Source organism: Corvus cornix, chromosome 2 (assembly GCF_000738735.6).
Source record: "Corvus cornix cornix isolate S_Up_H32 chromosome 2, ASM73873v5, whole genome shotgun sequence".
Taxonomy (NCBI): domain Eukaryota; kingdom Metazoa; phylum Chordata; class Aves; order Passeriformes; family Corvidae; genus Corvus; species Corvus cornix.
In genome coordinates this window covers 457,260-480,261 of record NC_046333.1, presented here as the reverse complement: position 1 = coordinate 480,261, position 23,002 = coordinate 457,260, and the positions used below count along the sequence as shown (strand labels likewise).

Sequence of the window (23,002 nt, the reverse complement as noted above, 5' to 3'; positions counted from 1 at the left end):
CTCCTCAGCCCTCTGGGCATCCCAACACATTCCATTGTCCTTTATTTTATTTATAACATCCCCTGGTTTATTTATAGTGATACAGAGGTTCAGTGGTGATGATCAAAAACTTCTCCCAGCTTAGTGGAGGGTCAGGAATTAACTATAACTCCTAAATAGTGGAGGTAAGAGTAGGATCCAGTTCAGTAATACCTTACTGAAAGCTTGGCACCCTGGAATCGGAGCGAGGAAGTCCTGTTTAGGAAGAAGGAGAAGATAAACCATGTAAGGAACATTCCCAGTATAAAATCTGCACCTCTAAAATGAAGTTGATTTATGGCAGCCAAAAAGGCAGCTGGATCAGGAGCCATGGTGTGGGAGTTGCTTGAATGAGTGTGAGAGTGTGGCCAAGCCCAGAAGGCAGAAGACAAGCTGGCACAGGGAGGAATGAGTGAGGAATTCTCTGTCAGGAATTCCTCAATAAATTTGCCATTATTAATTGCAGCCTGGCCCACTGCTGCTCAGGAATCCTCACCCCCAGAACGCTCGGTGTGGTTGTCACTGGACGAGCAGGAATTGTCATCACTTGTAGTACCTCTCCCAAAAAATGATGGGAAAAGCCCGTTTGATTTTGGCTTCAGCGGCAGGAGCTGCTGCGAGCTCTGACTCACGGGCATCCCCAGCCCCAGCGGGAAAACTCTGCCTGTGCTATTTCTGTTTGGGCTTTGCTCCTGTTCCTCTGCTCTCCCAGCTTTACTTCTCCGTCCTTTTCCCTGAGCCTTTACCACTGGGAATATCTCGTGTCAGGTTGTATTCCTGTTTGCTCTCTTCCCTTCTCTTAATTTCTCCTTTTTTCCTCCCCTACTAAACAAGTCAGTCATGTTCCATTAGTATCTCCTCTCTGGGCACGAGGCTGGTCCTTTGTATCCCTCCTCTCTTCCCTCCTGCTCGCTGCATCCGTGGATTCCTCTGCTTTAACCTACATCCACCCTTCAGAGGGAGGGGCAGCCGCTGTTTATATCAAACCCATTGTTCCATCTATTTTAAACAGAAAAGAGCTGTAATTTGGGCTTGGGCGCAGAGCTGGGAGGTGAGAGATGCCAATTCCAGCTCTGCAAGTTGCTTGGCATGGATTTGCCAGCTGCTGAGCCGCATCCCCGGCGCCTTGTCCATAAAAATATGGGAATTTTTCCCTCTTTCATGAAGTCCATGCGGCGCTGGGTGGTGGAAAAGCACCATAAAGGTGCAGCAGAGCTTTGGGAGCCACCATGGTGCCGTTCCTAGGGACGGTCCTGGCTGCAGGAATTCCCATCAGACAGACTGTCCCGTGGCCTGGAGACACCTGGGCACAGGCGTTGTGTCCCTTCTCTGTGTCCAGCCCCCCCAGTGTCCCTCCCTGTCCTCCCAGTGTCCCTCACTGTCCCCCTTGTCTCCCTGCAGATCCCGGCCCAGCGCAGCCGCCGCCGCCTGCGGAAGGAGTGACCCCGCCACCGGCCGGAGCCCCGCCGGCCTCAGCCGCTCCCTAAGCAGCCAAGGAAGGAGGAAGGAACTTCCACAGCAACATAGTGGTGACCAAAAGAGAATTCCTCAGTTCCCTTCTGTTCCCTGGGGAGGTTCCCCCCTCCTCTCCCAGTCGTGTGTGTGTGATCTGCACACGTTCGCGCGGCGGCGTTCCCCCGCTCCCCACCGGAGCCTGGCAGAGCTTGGCATTCCCTTGGGAAAGCTGGAGATAGGGATGCCAGGAGCGCCTCCATGTTGCTGGTGGGAAGTCCTTTACCCCTTGGCCTGCTTGCCTTGCAGAGCTCCACGCTGGTTTCCTTCCTCTTGGTGCTTTGAGCTTGGGCTTCTCCCGGGAAGGGTGAAATAATCCAGGTTTTCGGGCAGGAGCTGAGCTTTAGGACGTGCCCACCCCAGGGTGACTCAGTGTTCTGAGGTCCCTGGGCAGAGCAAAGCACTGAGAGGAGATGCCAAACCAGAGCTTGGAGCAGAGCAGGAAAACCAGGGTGTGCTGGGGCACGGAGGCGCAGGGCCGGCAGCCGTGTCCGCAGGGATTCCTGGTGGCTGCGGCCAGAGCTGCCTCTAACTTATTACAGGAAATATTGATCCATGGGAATGAACCGGGAGTGAATCGACCGGAATAAAACCACTCAATGGTAGGAGTTTTCTTGCTCCAGTTTTTACCTTTCCTTTGCCTTTGGAGGTGGTAGTTGGACCTTCCCTGAGTAGTTCGGTGCAGTAGCCAACTGAGGAATAACCCCCGTTTTTAGTCCCTCTTTTTGGAGCATATACTTTGTACTTTTTAAAATGAAGAAAACAAAAAAATAATAATAAAGTAGATAGCTGAGAAGTGCTAGAATTTGGGATTGGGTTGGGATGGCTGGGATGGGAATGCCAGAACTACCTCTGGACGGCCGGGGCGGCAGCGAATGCAGCTGGGACAGCTCCCGTCACCCCCCACTGCGGCTGGAGGGGTGGGGAAGGGAACAGCTTCAGCAGGTGGATCTGGGAGCACCCCAGAGCTGCTGCTGCACACCTCCAGGCTGCCAAAACTTGGGGAAAAGTCCTGCAAAAAGTCCTTATCAGGTTCTCTGCCCTCATCCCAGCCCAGGAGCGTTTGGGGTTTCCCTGCTGAGGGTCTGGAGGCTGCTCCTTGATTTCAAGGGTGGCTTTTGGCTGGGTGGGAGTTGAGGTTGGGCTGGAGAGAGACTCCCACAAACTCTGGAACCACTTCCACCATTTAAAAATTAAGGATTTGCCAGGTCTTCCAGCACGACTCCCCGGTGCCACGCAGAGAGCGGCCGGGGCCTTCCCATTCCCCTTCCCAAGGCTTCCTTCCCCTCCAGGGTCTTTGGGGTGAGCATGGGATTTCTGGTGCAGCCCTTAGTCCAGTTTAGAGTAACCTCAGGTTGTTTCTAGCGTGAGCGATTCCCAGGATCCAGGTGGAGACTATTTTTTACTGTCCTAGTGCTGATCCTGCCGAGGACCTGGATCCTGGACACTGTTTTGTTTCTGTATAAATAATCCCTGTGCCCACTTTTTCACCTGATCTCTGTATAGGGCCGGTTTGATTCCTGCAGCAGCCACCCAATTTTGTGAAATAAAAGCAAAAAAAAGCGGTTTTTGTACAAAGCCTGTGGAGTTTGTGAAGTCTCCTTTGCCTTTGTGTGCGGGAAGAGCTGGGAATTGTCACTGCAATCCGGGGCTGTTTTGGGGCTGAACGTGAACTCCGGAGGAGCAAACACAAAACCTGAGCTTGGGGCAGACCCCGAAGGCACGGGGGGAGCGCAGACCCTTCACTCACCCGGAATGTGCTGCTGTGGACAGGCCCTGGCAGGGTTCGGAGCTCAGGGAGGCGGCTGCAGCGGAGCAGCCCCGCAGCACGGCTGCTGTGGGCTTCCCGCGGGCTCCGGAGCCTGTTCCCGCTGGGATCGCGCTGGAGGGGGAGCTCTGGTGAGGCAGCTTGGGCTGGGGAGGCCTCGGTCCCACTGCTCCCCCCTCCAGCTGCTCTGGCAGGTTCAGTCCTGCTGCTGCCCTGCCCTTCCCTCCAACCCCGGCGGGCTCTGCAGGCTGCGGGGGGGGGGGGGGTTTGTCTTTTTGATTAAACTGAAACCAGAATCCAGTCTGGATCACATTCCAGCCATTCCTGCTGCTTTGCCCAGGGAGAGGCTTTGCCTCGGAAGTGGCACCTCTTCCCAGGCATCTCGTAATGCCCGCAGTCCTTAATTCCCGAGGAGGGAAAAGGCCAGGGGTGGAGCTGTGTCCCCGGGTCCAGGACACGCCATGAAAGCCGCATTCCCAACTCGGAATTCCTCCTTGGGTGGGCAGGGGGGTCTCCAGGGCTGGGGCGTCCTGCTGAACATCCTCTTGTGGGCTCCTTGGTGCTGCTCCTGCACGGGGCAGGAAGGAGAGGGAAGGAGCTCTTGGATCTTTGCATTCCAGCAAGGCTTGTCCCTTGGATGATGACCTCTTCACCTCCAGCACGGCCAGCAATGGTCACTTTTCCTCCTCATCCTGAGGATCATTCTCCTGAGGGATGCACAGAAAGTGGTAAATCATAAATGTCCATTTTAGAAGTCTTCTATTGACAGCCCCCAAAGCTTTGTGGTCGCAGCAGCTGCCAAGGCCAGGCTGGGCAGAGCTGGAGTAAGGGAGAGGAGACTGGATCTGCTTTGGGATCCCAGTTTTGGGAAAGCTGGTGGGTGAGGAGCTGGCCAGACCCCGCCGTGCCTGGGCTGAGCCCCAGCGTGGGCAGCAGGAAATGGGGGATTCTGCCCCTCGGCCCCACTCAGGTGAGACCCCACCTGCAGAGCTGCCCCAGCCCCGGGGCCAACAGCACCAGGACCTGGAGCTGCTGGAGAGAGTCCAGAGGAGGCCCCAGAGCTGCTCCAGGGCTGGAGCCCCTCTGCTCTGGAGCCAGGCTGGGAGAGCTGGGAATGTTCCCCTGGAGAGGGGAAGGACACAGGGAGAGCTCCGAGCCCCTGGCAGGGCCTAAAGGGGCTCCAGGAGAGCTGCAGAGGGACTGGGGACAAGGCCTGGAGGGACAGGACACAGGGAATGGCTTCCCAGTGCCAGAGGGCAGGGCTGGATGGGAGATTGGGAATTGGGAATTGCTGGCTGGGAGGGTGGGGAGGGGCTGGGCTGGAATTGCCAGAGCAGCTGGGGCTGCCCCTGGATCCCTGGCAGTGCCCAAGGCCAGGCTGGACATTGGGGCTTGGAGCAGCCTGGGACAGTGGGAGGTGTCCCTGCCCATGGCAGGGGTGGCACTGGGTGGGCTTTGAGGTCCCTCCCACCCAACCCATCCTGGGGTTTGACTCCGCTGTGGGTGTTTGGATCCCCACAGCTGGGCTGGGCCTGGGGTGGGGGCCGGGGCTGCTCCTGCTGCTGGAGCACGGAGCGGGATTAGGGAGTGAATCCATTGCTGTTCTCAGTTTCCTGCTGTGGGTACAGCCGGCTGGAAGGCGGCTTTAGGACAGGGCTCTGAACCGGCTGAGTGTCCGCTCCAAAACCGCTGTTGGGGTCATTTCAATCCAAGATGTCTTTAGGATAAAGGGAATTACCTGCCCAGGGTGAGCCCTTCTGCCTTCTCCAGAAAATTCCCTGTAAAAATCCTGCCTGTACGGCGGAGAGGGGTTTGCATCTTCATCCGAGTAACCGGATCCTGCTGGAGACGGGCGATGCGATCCGCAGGATTTTTCCTCAGCACCATTGGCCGAGGGAGGGAAGAGGGAGCGAAACAGGAACAGGAACGGGCGCTGGCACCGCCCTTGTCCATCCCAAAACCGCCCTAAACCTCCAGTGTCCTGCCGGGGGTACGCACTCCACCTCGGGCTGCCTGAAAAGCTGCTATTTTGTCCTTTTCTGGCCGATTTAAAGCCCAAAATGCGCCTTGGGGCTCGTGGGCAGTTTGGGGTGTCTGAGTGCGCGTTGTCCCCTCGCTGCTGTTTCATCCCTGTGCCTGTCTCACGGGAAACTTCCACGCGAAGGGTTTGGAAGGCTGGGAGCTCCTTTTTCTCTCTCCCTCAGGTTTTACAGGAACGAGTCCAAGGCTGACCCTGGCGCCCACCCCCTGGATAATCCCCCCAAATCCCGGGAGGAAGAGACGTGCCCCAGACAGGACGGCTCTGGGTGACCTGCCAAGGGCTCGGCCATGCCGGGGCCATGCCGGGGCCGTGCCAGGGCCGTGCCAGGGCCGCTCCTGCCCGGATTTCCAGGAGCACTGTCCCCCTTTGTCTGCAGCAGCTCCCGCCCGGCCGCCGGCGCTGCCCGGCTGGGAATTTCCCCTTTCACGGGAACCTCGGGACGCTGCCGGGGTCCCGGCACAGGGACCCTTCCAGCGGCCCTGGGAGCCCTCGGGACCTCACCTGGAGGCTGCAACGGGAAACTGAGGGCTGATTATTGGGAATTTTTTTCCCCCAAATTCCTCGTTTTCTGTGGTTTTGAGTTGCAGTGTGATAAAAACAACCTGGTGTCCATCACAGCCAGCAGCCTTCCAGGCGTGTTGCCAGAATTCCAGCCCTGGGATGGTGCTGGTGGTCCCTGTGTGCCAGGACCAATGGTTGCCCACCCAGCAAAGACCCGGGGCCACTTCCAGGCGCAGGATCAGCCCCGCGGGACCTGAGGGACGTCCCCTCGCTGAGTTCTGGTCCGAGTGCTGCTGTGAGAGCCCCCAGATCCCCCCAGGAGCCATTCCATGGAATTCCCTTGTTCCTTCCCAGTGCCAGGACCGGGATGTTGTGATCCCACTGGTCCGGAGGCGGGCGCTGCCCTCGGAAGATGCTCCGGGGGGATTTCGGTGCCCTGCAGTTCTGGGTCTCTCTGCTGCTCCAATTTTGGGTTTCCTCCTCCAGAGGTGCTGGAGCCCGGGGGTGGTGAAATGGCTGTGACCTGCCGTGGGAGGAACGGGGTTTGCGTTCACATTCCGGGCTCAGCTCAGCCCTCCCCGAGCCCTTTTCCATCATTTCAGGGGATGAAGTTGTGTCCTCACTCCTTGTCCTGAGTGTGGAACAGCCGCCTTGACTCACCCGCGTTCCCAGCAGTGATGAAAGCAAAGCCTTGGAGGTGAAAAGCTTTTCTGAAGGGCCTTTAGTGCCCTCTTGGCAAAATCACAGGCACTAAACCGGGTTCCGCAGGCGGGAAGGAGGAAGGTGTGGGAGCAGTGCTGGCGCTCGCGGTGACTTACCCCGGTCAGGGACAGCTTTATTTGCCACCTGTGCAGACTGTGCACGTTCACAGACACGAAAGGAGTTGGGCACAGCTGGCAGGTGTGATGTGTCCTTGGATGCAGCGCTCCATCCTTGGGATGCAGCTCCCCGCTGGCCCCTCTCCCCAAAGCTCGACCTCACCTCGCTCAGGGTTTTCCTCACACTCTGCAGCTCAGAGCTGGGACAGGTGATTATTAAACCTCTCCCACCTTTTCCCTCTGCAGCCCCAGGGCAATGTGGCTCGGGAATGGCTGGGAGACCGAGCCAGGGGCTCTGTCCCTCCAGCATGTCCGGCACAGCCTGAGGCCTCTCGGACACTGGACTCTGCCCCTGCCCGCACCAGCTCTGCCTCTGCAGGCCCAAATGCACCGGCCCCTGTGCAGGTCAGGAAGGGTTTCTTTGGGAAGATCCCGGCTCCAGCGCCGCAGGACACGCAGAGGTTGTGGATCTGTGTATTTTTGTGCCTCCGGCATCCTTCCCCAAGCTGCTCCTGCAATCCCAAACACGGCTCCTGCTTCGAGGACTTTGAATTGCGGTGATTTTCGGATCAGCGGGGTGCCGGGAGCAGTTTGGCGTGTGCCGGATCCGGGGCGGGGGAATCTGTTCCCTGCAGAAAGGGGTTGGATGCTGTGGGCTGAGCACGGAGGAGGCTGAAGGTCGATGCGGCGGCGGCTCCTCCAGCGTTCGGTGTCGCATCGGGACTCGTCACCTCAGAGCCAGCCCGGGCGGTGCCAGCCCCAATCAAGGACAAAGCTATCCCTAAAACCCCGCCTGGCTGAGCTGGGCTCGGCCCTGGGCTCAGGCTCAACATCCAGGATATTATGACAGGGAAGGGTTCACTTGTCCAAGGGGAGTGGTGCCTGAGCCAGGGCAGGAAACGCCAACCTCAGTCCTGGCTCTTTGATTCAATTCTTTATTTTCTTTGCACTTTTCCAATACTCGTTAGTGAAAGAAAAATGGGGGAAAGGTGACTTGAGCCTCTCCAGTACCTGGCTGAGGAAGGAGGGAAAGATGATGGGAGGAGCAGAAGCTGGGGTGAAGTGCTGGCCCGGCCCATCCTGGCCCTGCCATCGCCCCCCCTGCCCTATCCCGCGGGTCTGGATCCCCTCACTGGACACGGGGATGAGGCGATTCCTGATGCTCAGATGATGGGAGGGAGCTGGGAAGGTGGGGATCCAAGCCCAGCCTGTGCCTCCCCCTGGCCTCCGTCTGTCTGTCCATCCCCATGGGATCCTGGACCACAATCCAACCTGGCACCTGCGGCCAGCGGTGCCCCCGCGGGAGGAAGGTGCTGGTGTGGGGCTGCCCCACGGCCACTGGGGCACTGGGAGCTGCCAGCCAGCATGAGCTGGGCTGAGGGACTGAGCCGAGCACTGGCAGGAGCGTGAAGCAGGACTGGGGGAGCAAAGCCCCTCCCGTGGGCTTTTGGGGATCCCAAGGTAGGGCAGGATCCACGGGCAAGCTCCAGTCCCAGTGCTGAACTGGGCAGGGAAGGGGTTTGGGATGAGATCCCTCCCCAGCTCACTGCACCGATGGACAGGGCTCACGGATTCGCTCTGGGAAGGCCCCCAGTGATGGCTGCAATTCCCAATCTTTTAAATCACCTTTCATATTCTGAGTAATTCCCCCAGGAAAACACAGACTTGGCAAGAGCAGCTGGTTCTCCCCAAGTGAGGGAGCTGGTGCTGGATTTCTCCTTTGAGACCGAAGCACCGTCACTGTCCATCTGTCTGTCTATCCATCCTGTCCATCTGTCTGTCTATCCATCCTGTCCATCCGTCTGTCCTGCCGTCCCTCATCCAACCCTCTGCTGCTGACGAAGCCCAATCCAAGGCAGGTTTGTAGGATTGTGGTGGGATCTGGCTTCAACCCCGTGCTGGGTTTGGGCACAGTGGTGGAATTGGCGCATTGGGGCTCAGCCCCGCTCCGCCCCTGCGAGGCTCCGGAATCCTCCCCGGCTGGATGTTCCTGCCTGTGCACGGCACCCACCGCCCTCCCTGAGCTCTGCCCACCCAGGGGCACCCACCCTGATCCAGAGCCGTGGGCACAGGGATGGGTGTGGGGCCTGTGTGTGAGGTGGGGGCTCCTCCCGTGCAAAGGGGACCTGCAGGGAACGTCCTGGCCCTGTGCCCTGAGCGCAGGCGAGCAGCCTCCAGCAGGGTGGGGATGCCCACACCCTCTTGTCCCCAGCACAAGGTCTCAGCCCCCTCATGGGGCTCTGAACCCCACGGTGACACTGGCTGGAGCTCCTGGGATGTTGATACCCTGAGGGGACACCAGTGAGGGTGGGAGCGGGATCCCTCAGGGTGGGGGACACCCCTGGATGAGGTGCCTCAGGGCTGTTGTGGGACACTGGCCACACAACTCTCTGGACAGGAGGAGCTGGTGCTCCAGGACACCAGCCCGGGCTGTCCTGAGGGCTGGCAGAGCCTCTGGCCATGGAGGTGTCCAAGATGTGACCCTGCGTGGCTCCAGGCCTGGCACAGGTGGCCCCAGGTGTCCCTGCCAGCCCCACCAGCTTCCTGCCCCCAGGAGTTACTGTGGGTGCTGGAAGCTTCCATGGGCTGCCCATGGAAGCCCTGCCCAGGCTCCATCCCAGCACCATCCCCATTCCCGGATCCCACCCGCCTCCCCTCAGCCTCCTGCTGCCAGGCAGGGACCTGGCACTGGGACCCCCCAGCCTGTGGGACCCCGATGCCTCTTCCCAACCCTTTTCCCGGCTGTCAAGGCCATGTCCCCCCATCCATCCTGGCGGCCCCTCGGCTGGTCCCCTTGGAAACGCATCCAGGGGCGGAAGCCTGGGGAATACTAAGCAGGTGCAGCCCCTTCAATCCCCCTTTGAGAGGGACAGAGCTGGGCTTGTTCCCGGCGCGGAGCCGGGCCAGGAGCCGCGGCTGCTGGGGGGAGAGGGGACCCCCATTCCCGGCATCCCCCCAGCCCAGCCCCCTGCACACACAGCCCATGGGGGCGGGGGGACACGAGGGGGTCACAGCCGAGCTGATGTGGGTCCCACGTGGGAGTGGGGGGCACTGCAGTGGGGTACCCAGGGAGCATCCTTCAGTGGCGTGGGTGCTGTGGGGTGTGGGATACGGGGTGTCTGATGCGGGATGCCCGACGTGGGATGCAGGATTTGGGATGTGCGATGCCCAGCGCAGGATTTGGGAAGTACGATGCAGGATGCCTGATGCAGGATGTGGGATGCCCGATGTGGGATGCAGGTTGTGGAGCAGCCATGACAGACACATCCCTGCGCTGCAGGTGGAGGTGTCCAAGGACACACAGCGACCTTGGGAGGCCTCGGCCAGCCGGGAGCCGGTGCCGGCCTCAGGGGGACGAGGTATCCATGGAGCCAGTGGTGCAGGGACAGCGAAGGAGCAGCCGCTGTCCCACGGACGGGTCCAGGCTGAGGCCCCAGAGCAGCCCGGGGTGTTCCCGGGTGCTGCTCCAGCACCGCCACCACACCCTGCGGGGGTGGGCTCTGGGGGCGAGGGGCCGGCGGTCCCCGGGGGCCCGTGGCCATTGCGAGGCCGGGCACGTCCGCGCCCTTTCCCTCTCCCGGCTCTTCCCCGGCTTCATCCAGACGCTGCTCCTGGCGCTGGGCTCCAGCCCCCTGCCCACACCCCTGCCCGCCCCCCCTGCCCATTGGAGGGGCCAGCCCATGGTGCCCGCGGGGACAGGTCACTGGTGACAGAGGCCGCGGTGGCACCTGGTGGCAACTGGACCAGTCTGGCACTGGCAAGCGGATCCAGGGCCGTGGGGCACCCACGCGGGGAGCAAGGAGGGTCCAGCCTGGCACTGGGGGTCTCTGCCTGGGCGCTCTGAGCCGTCACAGCCCCGGCTGGGCCGGAGCCCCGCGGTGCCCCCGGGGCGGTGCAGGAGTGCGGGTTTGGGGGCAGGGTGGGGGTCCCCCCGCACCGGGTGAGGATGCTGGGAGAGGATCCCGGTGCTGGTGCGGGGAGGGGTCCCCGCCCCATTGCAGGAGCAGTTTGGGGGGGCCAGAAGGGGATGCCGGCGCTCGGGGATTCCCGGAGCTGTTCCCCCCGGTGCTGGGGGGTGCCAGGATGTGTCCCCGGTGTCCTGCTCCAGGAATGCCGATGCGGGAGGTGCCGGGGTGTGTCCCCCCAGGGATAGTGGTGCCAGGATGTGCCCTCTGTGTTCTCCGCCCCAGGGGTGCTGGTGCCGGGATGTGTTCCCCGGTGTCCCTCCCCGAGGATGGCGATGCCGGGGGGTGCCGGGGGGTGTTCCCCCGATGCTGGGAGTGCCGGAATGTGCCCCCCGGTGTCCCCCCCAGAGGATACCCATGCTGGGGGTGCCAGGATGTGTGTCCCTCGGTGTTGGGGGGTGTCGGGATGTGGCCCCCCGTGTTCCCCTCCGGGGATGCCGATGCTTGAGGGTCCCGGGGTGTGTCCTCCCCGAGGCTGGGGGGTCCCGGGGTGTGTCCTCCCAGAGGCTGGGGGTCCGGGATGCGCCCCCCGGCGCTGCCCGCGGGGTGCCGGGGGGGTGCCGTGCCCGTGCCCGGAGCCGCCGCCGCGTCCGCGGTCCCGCCCCCGCCGCCCGGCCCGGCCCCCCGGCTCGGCGCGGCTCCGCTCGCTCGGCGCGGCTCGCTCGGAGCGGGGCGGGCGGAGCCGCTGCCGGTGCCGGCCCGTGGCGGAGCCGGGGTCCCTCCATGCCGCCATGGCCCCCGCGCCCCCGCGCCCCCGCGCCCTGGCCCTGCTGCTGGCGATCGGCGCCCTCGGTGCGTACCGGGACCGGGGACACACGGGATGGGCACGGGGGGGGCGGATCCCGGGGCGGGGGGATCCCGGGGTGGGGAGACGGGGGGCTGCGGTCCGGGCGGGGGCTGCGGGGTGGGGGGATCCCTTCACCGGGGCTGGATCCCCTGCCGGGGGCTGCACCCCCGCAGGAAGGTGGATCCCCTGGGCGGGGGGTTGGATCCCACTGCAGGGGGTGATGATGTTGATCCTGTTGCCGGGGGCTGAAGTCCTTATGTGGGGGGCATCTGCAGGAAGCCGGGGAAGGGCTGGATCTCCTTGCAGGGCGGGCGGGATCCCTTGCCGGGGCCGGATCCCTTGCGTGGGGCTGGATCCCCTTGGAGGAAGGGCTGGATCCGCTTGCCCGGGGCCGGAGCCCTTGCGGCGGGGGCTGGATCCCCGTGTGTGCAGGGGGAGCATCTGCAGGAGCTAGGGAAGGGCTGGAGCCCCTTGCAGGAGGGACCGGATTCCCTTGCAGGGGCTGGATCCTCTTGGGATTATGGGGGGCACTTGCAGGAACCGGAGGGGGTTGGATCCCCTTGGAAGGGGCCTGGATTCCATTGCAGGGGGAGTTGGATACCCTTGGAAAGGGGCTGGATACCCTTGCAGGGAGCTGGATCCTGTTGCAGGGGCTGGATCCCCTTGCAGGGGCGGGATCTGGTTGTGTGGATGGGGGGCACTCGCACGAGCCGGAGGAGGGCTGGATGCGCTTGCAGGAGGCTGGATCCCGGTGTGGGAAGGGCTGGATCCTGTTGTGTATCTGGATGGATGTGCAGGAGCCAGAGAGGGCTGATCCCCTCGGAAGGGGCTGGATTCCATTGCAGAGGGGCTGGATCCCGCTGCAGGGGCTGGATCCGCCGTGTGTAGTGGCCGCATCCGCAGCAGGCAGAGGGGGCTGGATCCCCTCGCAAAGACCGACGGATCTATGGGGCGGGGGGGCTGGATCCCATTACAGGGAGCTGGATCCCGTAGCGTGTATGGAGTGCACTTACAGGAACCAGAGAAGGGCTGGATCTGTTGGGGGGGGCCTGGATCCCCTTACGGGGGGCTGATTTCTTTGGGTGAGGGCTGGCTCCCCTTGCAGTGGGGGCTGGATCCATCTGGGGGAGGACTGGATCCATTTGCAGGGGGATGGATCCCGTTGAAGGGCAGCTGAGGGGGCAGGGCTAGGGGCAGCTTGGTTTGGGGGGGCTGTGCTGAGGGGGGGGCGTCACAGAGTTGGGTGTGGGGGCACCCGCAGAGCTGGGGCCTTCTGTGGGGTTCACCCCTTCAGTCCCCGGGAGAGGCTCAAGGATTCGGGGTGCAGCCCCCCCCCCCCAACCCCCCAAATGCCTTGTCGTGGTGCTGGTGGGTGCAAGGTGGAGCAGGTGGGGACCTGTTAGAACCCTCCCCCCGGATGCCGCGTCCTTCCGGGGGTGCGGGGGCCCCTCTGACACGTCCTTTCTCTCCTTGCCCCCCTCCAGCATCCGCGTGGCCCCCCCAAAACTCCAGCGTTGGCGAGGGGAGAGCCTGGGAGGGCTCGTTGGAGAGCAGTCCCCCGAAATGGGACCTGGCGAGTGGAGAACCCCCCTGGGGGACCCAGCAACAGCACCAGCGCCGGGGGGGCCGCGGCAGGACCCAGCTAGAGCCTCCCGGGGCGGGCACGGCCACCACGGAGCCGTCGGCCATGCCCGAGGGGTGCCCGGGCTGTGCCGGGGAGGGCGAGGCCAGCGCCGTGCCCCCTCGAGCCGTGACCTGGCCCGGGGACGGGGGCACGGTGCCGGTGGCCCTCGGCAGCCCCGAGGAGCCGGGGAGCGGTGACCGGCCCACGCCCGCCTCCCCGCCCGGCGCGGGGAGCTTCGGGGGGCTCCCGGCCGCCCCGCCGAGCCCCCCCGGCCCCCAGCTCGCCACCCGACTCTGCCGAATCCGACCTCCTGCTGGCGGCCGGGGGCTCGGCGGCGCCGCGGACCCCCGTGCTGGGCGAGCCCAGCCCCGTGCCCGCCGCCGGGGGGACTCGAGGGGTCCCCCGGAGCTCTGGGCGGCCGCCTCCAGCCCGGCCCCGGCGCAGGGGGCTCGCGGCTGGACGGATCTGACGTGGCTGCAGGAGCCCATCACCGCCGCCACGGGCCCGGCCAAGCCCCCGGCCGACCGGACGGGCTCGGAGATCATCGACGTTGACTACTACGACCTGTTCGAGGGGGGCGAGGGACTGGGGGGCTTCCCCGGGGGCGGCCGGGGGCGGCCGGCTCGGCGCGGCGGCGGGAGCCCGAGGGGGCGGCCACACCCTGGGCCCTCCACGAGCTCTACGACGACTTCACGCCCTTCGACGACGCCGATTTCTACCCCACCACCTCCTTCTACGCCGATGGGGACGACGAGGACGAGCTGGAGGACGAGGAGGAAGAGGAGGAGGAGGAAGACGGGGGGCTGGAGGACGAGAACGGCTACTGGCCGTCCACCTCGGCCGCGCCCGGCGCCGCGCCGGCCCCGCAGGACCCCCGGCCCACCGGGCACCGTGCCGCGGCCCCGCCGCCGCCGCCCGGAGTGTCCGGGGGCAGCCCCACGGCCTGGCCGCGGCCGGGGGAGCGGGGCCCGCCCGAGAACGGCTCCGAGTGCCGGAGCGGGTACGTGCGGCACAACAGCTCCTGCCGCTCCCTGTGCGACCTCGTCCCCAGCTACTGCCACAACGGCGGCCAGTGCTACCTGGTGGAGAGCCACGGGGCCTTCTGCCGGTAAGGGACGGGGCCCCGGCGGGCTGGGGGGTGTGGGGGCTCGCCATCCCTGGGCACACCATTCCTGGGCACATCATCCCCTGCGCCCCATCCCCAGGCTCTCCATCCCCCATACCCCATGCCCAGTCTTTCCATCCCCCTGCAGCTCATCCCCAGGTTCTCCATTCCCAGTATCTCATTCCCAGTCTTTCCATCCCTTGTGCACCCCCACTCCCAGTCTCTCCATACTCCATGCATCCCATCCCTGGGCTCTCCATCCCCCTGTACCCTATCCCTGGGCTCTCCACCACCCATGCACCCTATTCCCAGTGTTTCCATCTCCCTGCAACCCATTCCTGGCATCTCCCGTCTCTCTACTCCATCCCTGGGCTCTCCATCCCCCTGACGCCCCATTCCCAGTCTTTCCATCCTTTGTACATTCCATTCCGGACCTTTCCATGCCCTTGGCACCCCATTCCCGGGCTCTCCATCCCCCTGCACCCCAGCCCGGTGCCCCCCGCAGCCCCATCCCGCCGGGATGCAGAGGGGTTTCCCTGCCCCCCGAGCGGCGGCTGGGCAGGAATTAGGTCAGGGCCGCGCAGCCGAGGCTGCGGGGCAGCCGCGCTAATCGGCCCCGGCAGATTGTGCCCGGGAGGCCGATGCCGGCTGTGCCGCACGCACCGGGATGTGCCCTGCGGCTGGCACCGAGCCCGCCCGCTCGGGGGGCCTGGGGGGCCCCCTCCCTGCTCCCACCGCCGCTGGGGCTGGAAGCTGCCGGTGCGGGGCACCAGCACCGTCTGGGACACCCGGACCCCCCTCCTGGCATCCCCCAGTGTCCCCATCTCCCTCGGTGTCACCCCCCTCGGGGACCCGCTAGTCCCATGCCCCTCAGACACCCGTAATCCCCCCAGGTACAAACACCGCATCCCCCCGAGGATGCTCTGTGGGACGGGGGCACGTTTTGGGGCGGGGGGACGCGTTTTGGGGCGGGGCATCCCTCTGACCGCGTCCCCCGGCAGGTGCAACACGCAGGACTACACGTGGCACAAGGGCACGCGCTGCGAGTCCATCGTCACCGACTTCCAGGTGATGTGCGTGGCCGTGGGCTCGGCCGCGCTCGTGGTGCTGCTGCTCTTCATGCTGACCGTGTTCTTCGCCAAGAAGCTCTACCTGCTCAAGACGGAGAACAGCAAACTGCGCAAGACCAAGTGAGTGACGGGGACACCCCGGGCGGGCCCCAGACACCCCGCGGCCGCCGGGCGGGCTCAGCCCCCGCCCGCGCTGGTGCCAGCCCGTCCTTTGGCGTCACCGGGACCCCCGGTGCCGGTGGGGGCGCGGGGACGGCGGGTGGGAAGGCTCCCGGAGGCGGGAGACGTGGATGTGGCTCCTGCTCCACGGTTAATCCCTTAAAGCTGCTCCTGACTGGCACCAGTTAATCTGCTTCGCTGGGATCTGGGGACACCGGCTGTGCTGCCATCGGGGACGGTCCGGCTGGGGACAGGGGTGGGGGGGGGACAGGGAAGGCTTCGGGGTCATCTCCCCGCCCCAGCCATTGCTGCCCAGCTCCTGGAGCAGGGAGGAGGGAGCCTTCCCAGCCCGCTCCCTAATGAGCTGTTAATTAGTGTTTGGAAATGCCAAGTGTAATTAGCAGGGAAGCTCCGTGCCAGCTCCCGGGTCTCTCTCTCCAGCCCTACCCCGGGCTGCCCTTCCCGCTCCCCTGCCCGGAGCCCGGCTACCCTAAAACGCCAGAGCTGGGGGCACCGAGCCCCCCAAAATGTCACATTGGGCTCATTTAGCCCCAACTCCATTCCTGGGGACATTTAGTCTCCAAACCTCCATCCAGTTCAGGATATTAAATCCTGTAGACCTCCATCCCTGGGGATATTAAGTAACCAAGTCCTCCGGATTTGGGGGCATTTAGCTCCCCAAATCCTCAGAGCTGGGGGTATAAAACCCCAAAACCCCCAGCGTACGGGTATTTATCCCTCCAAAACCCCCAGGTCTGGGGGTATTTAGCCCAAAATTCCATCCCTATGGGCATTTACCCCCCAGACCTCCAGCGCTGGGACAAGTTAACCCCCCAAAACCAGGGTCACCCCACAACGTGGGCGGGGGCTGTTGGGGGGTCCTGCTCTCACCCCTGCTCTCCTGCCCCCCGCAGATACCGCACCCCGTCCGAGCTGCACAACGACAACTTCTCCCTCTCCACCATCGCCGAGGGCTCCCACCCAAACGTAAGGAGCTGTGTGGCACCGTCCCCCCTCCCACTTTCTATCCTGTCCTTGTCCCTCTGTCTGGTGACCTCTCACCTATGCCCCCTCCATGACCCCAGCACTGCCCTCCTGTCCCCCCCATCCTGCCATGGTCACAACTCTGTCCCCTTGCTGGTGGGTTCCCAATGACCTAAACTGGACCCAGGCCAGGCAGGGGGTCAGTGTCACCCCCCTGTCCCTTCCCTGTCCCCTCCTGCCTATGTGGCTTCTCGGGGAGCCAGCATCCCGAGTTCCCGGTGGCTTTGGCTCCATGCGTGGGTGGCAGGGGTGGGTGTGCCAGAATTTTCAGGGAGGGGACAGCCGGGGCAGATGATGCTCCCTGGCTGTGGCATCACTGGGCAGGACCAGCAGATGACTCCAGATGCTGGAGGATGACACGCTCCGGGCTGCTGCTGCGGTTGGGGTGCACCCACCGGCATCGCCCGGGATGCCCTTCCAACCTCCTGTCTTTCGACTCGGAACAGAGAGAAGCGAAGGGCTTTGCGGAGCGCGAGCCGGAGGAGGAGCGTAGGTCCCTTTAGCCTTTCCCTATCCATGGCCGGTGTTCCCGTCTTCTGACCGCCTTTAGCAGCCGTAGCGTCGGCGCGGCCCGGCCGCCCTGGCAGGAGGCTCCGGGGCCGGCCCCCTCCCCGCTGCCGAGAGGATGAAACTCGGGATGAACTCGGTGCCGCTCCCCGGTGTCTCGCCGGGCTCTGACACATCCCTCGTCCCCTCCGGATGCGGAGGGTTCGGCACGCGGTGCCTGGGATGCAGCACTCCAAGGATGAGGAGGGGTCAGCAGGGTCAACCCCCCTAGAAAGGGGTTTCTGAGGATCCTGCAGCGGTGGAGCCAATGGCACCAGCTCCGGACTGGCCGGACGTCACTGCCCAGGAGATGGAGAATCCTGTCCCTGTGTGACGCCGGCCCTTGGGTATCCCCGTCCATCTGCCGCTCTCCGTGTGGCACCGGGAGTACCGTACCCACCGCGGCCCGGCCCGGCCCGCCCCGCCCTGGCACCCCCCAGGCCGGGGCTCATCCTGCCCCGCCAGCGCCGCCGGGACCGTGCGGGCACAGCCGCACCCAGCGCGGCCGGAGCTCGGCCCCGGTGCCGAGGGACCGCTCTCCCCGTGGATGCGGGACAGACTCGGGGCACAGCCCAGCCCCGGCGCGGGGAAGATGCTCCAGCGGGGGGACGTCGGGAAGAGGCGTGCCCGGCTCTGCCAGCGGCGCGGGGGCACCGGCTGTACGCTGAGGAACCGCAATAAATCCAACCCCTCTGGCCTCCTGCCAAGCGCCGCCGGGAGTGGCTGATTGTCGCGGGGACGAGGAGATGCGCCGGGCTGGGAACGGGAAGAGGAATCGGGTGGGAACGGTGGGCGGGATGGCCGGGGGGGATGTGCCTGTGGCTGGCACAGGCTCCTGCGGCTGGCACGGCTCGTGGGCGCTGTTGGCTTTGGGAGCCGCAGCACCCCGAGGTGGGGAGGCTGTGCTGGGGGACGGCGTCACCGCGGGGGGGTCGGACCCTCGCCCCGCGCCGGGAGCACCACGGGCCCCCCGTGCCGCCATCTGCGCTGGGGGGGGACATTTGTCCCCTCCAGTGGCTCTCTGCAAGGGGTCAGTGAGACATCGGTGCCCTCACTGAGTCTCGCCCCCATCACGGCCCGGCCCTGACCCCCGTCTCTCCCGCAGGATGATCCCGGCGCTCCCCACAAGCTGCAGGACTCGCTGAAATCCTGCCTGAAGGACGAGGAGCCGTTTAACATCCACAACTCGACGTCGCCCAAGCACGACGGCGGCAAAGGGGAGCAGGACGTGGGGGAGCTCAACTGCCTCCAGAACAACCTGACGTGAGAGGCGGGGACGGGAGCGGGAGCGGAGCGGGAGCCAGGCTCCCCCCGCATCCACAGCCGTCTCCTCCCGCCGCTGTGTCCCTTCCCGCTCCGTGGCATGCTTTGGTGTGTTTTGTACAGAGGAAAACAAAAAATCCAGTCATAATTCGGCCGTGTCGTGGGGGTGTTTGGTTCGTGCTCCGTGTTTCTCGCTTGGGTTCGTTCCGCGCTGTGATTTCTAAACCTTTGCCGTTCCGCAACTGACTTTTTTTGTACTTTTGCCCCACTTTTTTTGAAATACAGGTGAAAACAACAAAAAAGGAGGGAAAAAAAAAAAAGAGGAATATCTTGAAATAAATAAACCGTTTTTTTTTTTAAAGTTAAGCCTCTTGCCGGTGCCTGCGATCTCCCGACATGGACATGGCGGGATTCAGTCCCTGCTTGCACAGGGTCCCATCTGAGCGTCACCCGGGGTGGTGGGTGCCTGGTCCCCCCTTCTCACCCTCTCCAGGCACCTTCCTGCCTCTGCCAGGCCAGGGGTGCAGCACATCCTGCCACCCCGGACACGCTCAGGAGCAGATGGGACACCCTGGGATGTCTGGTGGAGGTGCCTGGGCTGCTCCAGGGTTTGCTCCATCCCCATCCCTGTCCCCACCATGAGTCCCCCCAAACAGTGTGGCTGCACACGGGGTGACGGCTCCCAACCACTCCTGCTCCAACAGCCTCCTTCAGTGGAGCTGACCAGGCTGTCAGCGGGATTTTGGGTGAGACGCCCCAGGGTTGTCACCCCCCAGCTCCCAGTTTCCATCTGCATGGAGAAGAACCGGTGCCACTGTCCCAGTGGCTTTGGCAAGGTCAGGCTGGCCCTGCTGCCATCCCCCGGGATCGAGCATGGAGCGGGGATCTCTCCCCAGGGAGTCCCAGCACTCCCACCACCCTCCCCTCCAGTCATGGCTCCGTCTTGCTTCCAGCAGGAACTGATTTCTTCTGGAGATGGATTCATCCACGAGCCAACACTCTGGGTTCCTTGAGAGAGAGGACACAAAGCCATTAATCACCACACAATATTAAGTGTGCGGCACGTCAGGGATGCAGCCGGCGCTCTCCCGGGGTAGGTGGGAGCCAGAGCTGCAGCTCCGCGTGGATCGGATGTTCCCGATGCGTTCTGTGAGCTGCTAAATAATTAATTCTCGGCTTGCTTGGGGAGATTAAAAACTGAGGAGTGGTGGAGGGAGCCGGCAGTCGATCCCGGCAGTCATGCGAGGCAGAGCGAGCGGCTCACCAGCACCGGCAGGGTTTGGTCTTTGCCATTCCCCTTCCAGCACGGAGCTGCAGGACAGGTACAACCATGGATAGAGCACTGGGAATGTGGACACAGCAACAAAAAGGGTGGGGCGGGGGGAGAGAGTTGTGCTGGTGGAGCCAGAGCCCAGCAGAGCAGAGAGGAGATGCTGATGCCTGAGGAAACCCCGAGGAAAGGTGGGATGTCCTGGCATGGGCAGAGGCTGGGCACAGGCTTCCTGTGGGACGGGGAGGGAGGGAAAGGGAGCTGGAGTGGGATGAGCATCGCTGTGATGGGAGAGGATCTGTGCTTGTGTGTGAGCAGTGAGGGGAGAAGAAATGGTTGTGTGAGGAGAGGGATGTCGGAGGGGATTGGGAATGCGAGGATGATATAGCGTTGTGGGTGATGCAGGGAAGAGGAGGCAGGGGCAGTGCAGGATGAGGGAGGCACCCCTCATCTCCAGCTGCCCTTGGAGGGAATCAGCAAGGTGGGATGCAGGGAGACACAGAACGGGATGGGGCAGCCAAGGAGCGAGTCCACCCAGGGCTGTGTGGTGGGATCTGGAAACCGTCTGCTCCTCACTGGGATCCTTCCTCACAGTGCCTGTGGGTCCGGCCGGCTGGACACTGCCTGGGGAGACATCTGCCGTGGTGTCACCGTGGAGGTGAGGCTGGCACAGCACAGGACAGTGACACCATGGAGGTGAGGGTGATGTGGCACAGCCCCTCTGTCCCAGCACAGCCAATCCATCATGGACAGTGACATCGTGGAGCTGAGGGTGACACGGCACAGGCCCTCAACCCTGGCACAGCCCATCCATCCTGGACCTGCCGTGGCCCCACGCAGAGGTGCCCACCTTGGAGCGGTGCCCACATTCCCTCGCCACCCGTTTTTGTCCCTTCCAAGAAGCCCAGTGTGGTCCGGGTCAGCAGTGGGACCGTCCCCTCCACAAAGGCGGGCGGTGGCTCCTCGGTGCAGGCCCTATCTCGGAGCTGTGAGGGATGACCCACAGAGGAGTCCTGGATTCAGGAGCCATCCTCGGCTGCAGCCGCTCACCCCCACGGGCTGGAGGGACTTACTGGGATTCAGGACAAAACTGGGTCACAAGGATTTAAGCAGGTTTAAGGATGCTCCTGCTCACACACAGGTTGGGAGCGCTGGGGGATTTGTCACCCTGTGCCCCTGCTCTGGGGTATTGTTCTGACCCCATCATTCCCCCTGGCTGCTCCCGCTCCCTCAGACCCTACTCACCTTCCTGGCGTGCTCCTGTCTCCCACGGGAAGGCACAGCCTCCGTTCCCTGCCTCGCTCCAGCCGGCCACGAGCCCTGGAGCCCCATCTGGCTCCGGGGTCAGTGTCCCTCGCCATGCCTCCATCTCCCCCGGGGGTACCAGCCCAGCCCCAGCCCGCGGGCTCTTATCCCCTCTGGCTTTCCCAGAGCAGGGAGGAGCGTGGTCTGGAGGGATGGATGGGGTTATCCGAGGGCTCCCCGCCAGCGCCTGGTCAGACACGGGAAAGGCGAGGAGCAGGCGCCGTGTACCGTGCTCAGAGCCGATTTCACGGGCCCTGTGGAGGAATTTGCCTCCCAGCCAGCAGAGCAACACATGGGCTTTAATCACAGGCCTAATCACTGGGATGGAGAGAGAGGCCGGAGAGCTATTAAATTTCAATGCTTGGTTGGTTTGCTGGGAGGGGAGATGGCCCGTTGTGGCCAGAAAGGGCTGGCACGGGATGCGGGCAGGGAATTGGCATCGGCAGTGGGCCTGTCCTCCTCTCTCCGCCGTCCTCTTTTCTCTCGCAGACACATAACAGGATTAGAGCCACGACCCCGAGACAAGGAGCCTTTCTTCCCTTGACAAACTCCGGCTGCCTGAAACAAAATATCCGGAGTCGGGATTCATTAGGTGAGTCCCGATTCACCGACCAAGAGTCCACATTCACCAACCAAGAGTCCAGGTTCACTGGGCGAGAGTCCTGACCATTGGCTGAGTCCTGATTCACCAGCTGAGAGTCCCGATCACTGGCTGAGTCCTGATTCAATGGCCAAAAGTCCCAACTCACTGACCGAATCTTGATTCACCAACCAAGTGTCCTGATTCACCAGCCGGGCGCTGGTCAGGAGCGTGAAGGGCTGGAGAAGGAGGTGGCAGCAGCTCAGTGTCCTGATCAGCCCCCGCACACCCCAAACTGTGCTCAACACCTACGGTCAGGATGCTGCTCCTTTGGGATGCCAGGTTGGTCTGTCCCTCCCTGAGGTGCCAGGAGCTGGCTGTGCCATGTTTATCCCTTGTCCCCTTCTAGACACCTCTGAGGACATTTCCTCACCTGAGGGCTGGCTCCACACCCTTTCCCTTGGAGGAATATTTGGAAGATGAGGTGGGCTGTCTCCTTTCCTTTCCTTGGTGCTTCTGTCCTGCATCTTCCACCACGGCACAGTCTGGCCCCGTTCACCCGTGGCTCCATCACACACAGCTACAGCGGTCGGATGAATCCCACCCTTGCAGTCCCACCTCCAGCTCTCAGGGCTGGTCAGGCTTGAGGAACCATTCCCAAACCCTTCTGGACCATCCCTGGTCAGCAGCTCTGCTGACCCCCAGCACAGGAGCGTTATGCAGTGAACCCCAGGATGAGCCGAAGGCTTGGGAGGGGACATTCCTGTAGGTCACTGTGGAGAGCTCCTGGGAGCATCTCCTGTGACATCCCGGTGTTCCCAGCAGTGCTGGGCTGCCTCCTGGCTGGGAGGAGCCCGTAACTGGTATTTGTGTAGCCAGAAAGCCCCGGGATCCCAGTATTTAGTGCTGGGAAATACCAATTACTCCATTACTCGCAGCCTGGCTGTAACAGGGAGCGAGTCCAGTATTAAACTGACTCCGCATTGGATTTAGAGAGAGGAGAAAAGCAAAATCCTCTTAACTTCGTGAACTGTAAAATGCCCAGTGTGGGAACGAAGAGCTGGGCATGTGCCCGCTGACGCCAGCGAGGGCTGGGACGGCTCCAGGCAGGGCGGCTTCTCTGCGTCACTGCTGTCACTGGGCTGACTGGTGCCACTGGGAGAGGGACAGAGCGGGGCACGGGCAGCAACCAGCACCAGACACTGGTTTGGAATGTAAAGGCAGGAGGAAAACCGGCCAAGACTGTGCGTGGAGTGCCCGAGCTCACACCCCTCATGGAGGGATGTGGGAGAAAAGGGGAAAATAAAGACAACGGACGCCGAGACTTTTGGAGAAGCGGGAAGTAGGATCTGATGGGAGGCATGTTTAAAAGTGAAAGGAGTTGAGGAAACTGGCGGGACTTCAAAGAAATGCTGCAAGCAGCACACACAGAACCCATCCCAATAGGAAATGTAGCAGGAACCAGCCTGGCTACATCGCAAGCTCCTCACCGACCTCAGGCTCAACAAAAAAGGTTTATGGGAAATGGGAACTAGGTCAAATTACTAAGGACAGTTACAAGGGGAGCATAAGCATGTGGGGAGACATCAGAAAGGCCAAATTGAGATGGAAATAGGAAGGATTCAT

General features: G+C 63.1%; 2 protein-coding genes and 2 long non-coding RNA genes across 4 annotated transcripts in view; 2 read left to right on the top strand and 2 right to left on the bottom strand.

The window, feature by feature from the left end:
- Positions 1-3,109, top strand: part of SMARCC1 (SWI/SNF related, matrix associated, actin dependent regulator of chromatin subfamily c member 1) — a 65,603-nt gene extending 62,494 nt beyond the window's left edge. Inside the window, exon 28 of the mRNA XM_039548743.1 lies at positions 1,420-3,109. Within this exon, the coding sequence (XP_039404677.1) occupies positions 1,420-1,505 (86 nt within the window). The 3' untranslated portion in view covers positions 1,506-3,109. The remainder of the gene's footprint in view (positions 1-1,419) is intronic.
- On the bottom strand, positions 71-5,167 carry LOC120409668. Its single transcript, XR_005601415.1, has 3 exons — positions 5,037-5,167; positions 3,281-4,005; positions 71-234 (listed from the first exon to the last, which is right to left on the bottom strand). It is a non-coding gene; the product is annotated as an uncharacterized LOC120409668 (long non-coding RNA).
- Positions 5,168-11,298: 6,131 nt separating this feature from the next.
- CSPG5 (chondroitin sulfate proteoglycan 5) lies at positions 11,299-18,467 on the top strand. Its single transcript, XM_039549687.1, is given in 6 exon segments — positions 11,299-11,415; positions 12,895-13,649; positions 13,652-14,142; positions 15,141-15,329; positions 16,283-16,355; positions 18,064-18,467. Coding segments are annotated over 6 exon segments (1,731 nt in total). The 5' UTR covers positions 11,299-11,354; the 3' UTR covers positions 18,226-18,467.
- An 84-nt stretch (positions 18,468-18,551) lies between these two features.
- Positions 18,552-21,193, bottom strand: LOC109144022. The gene is made up of 2 exons (XR_002044497.2): positions 20,737-21,193; positions 18,552-19,229 (listed from the first exon to the last, which is right to left on the bottom strand). It is a non-coding gene; the product is annotated as an uncharacterized LOC109144022 (long non-coding RNA).
- Between the last annotated feature and the right edge of the window lie 1,809 nt (positions 21,194-23,002).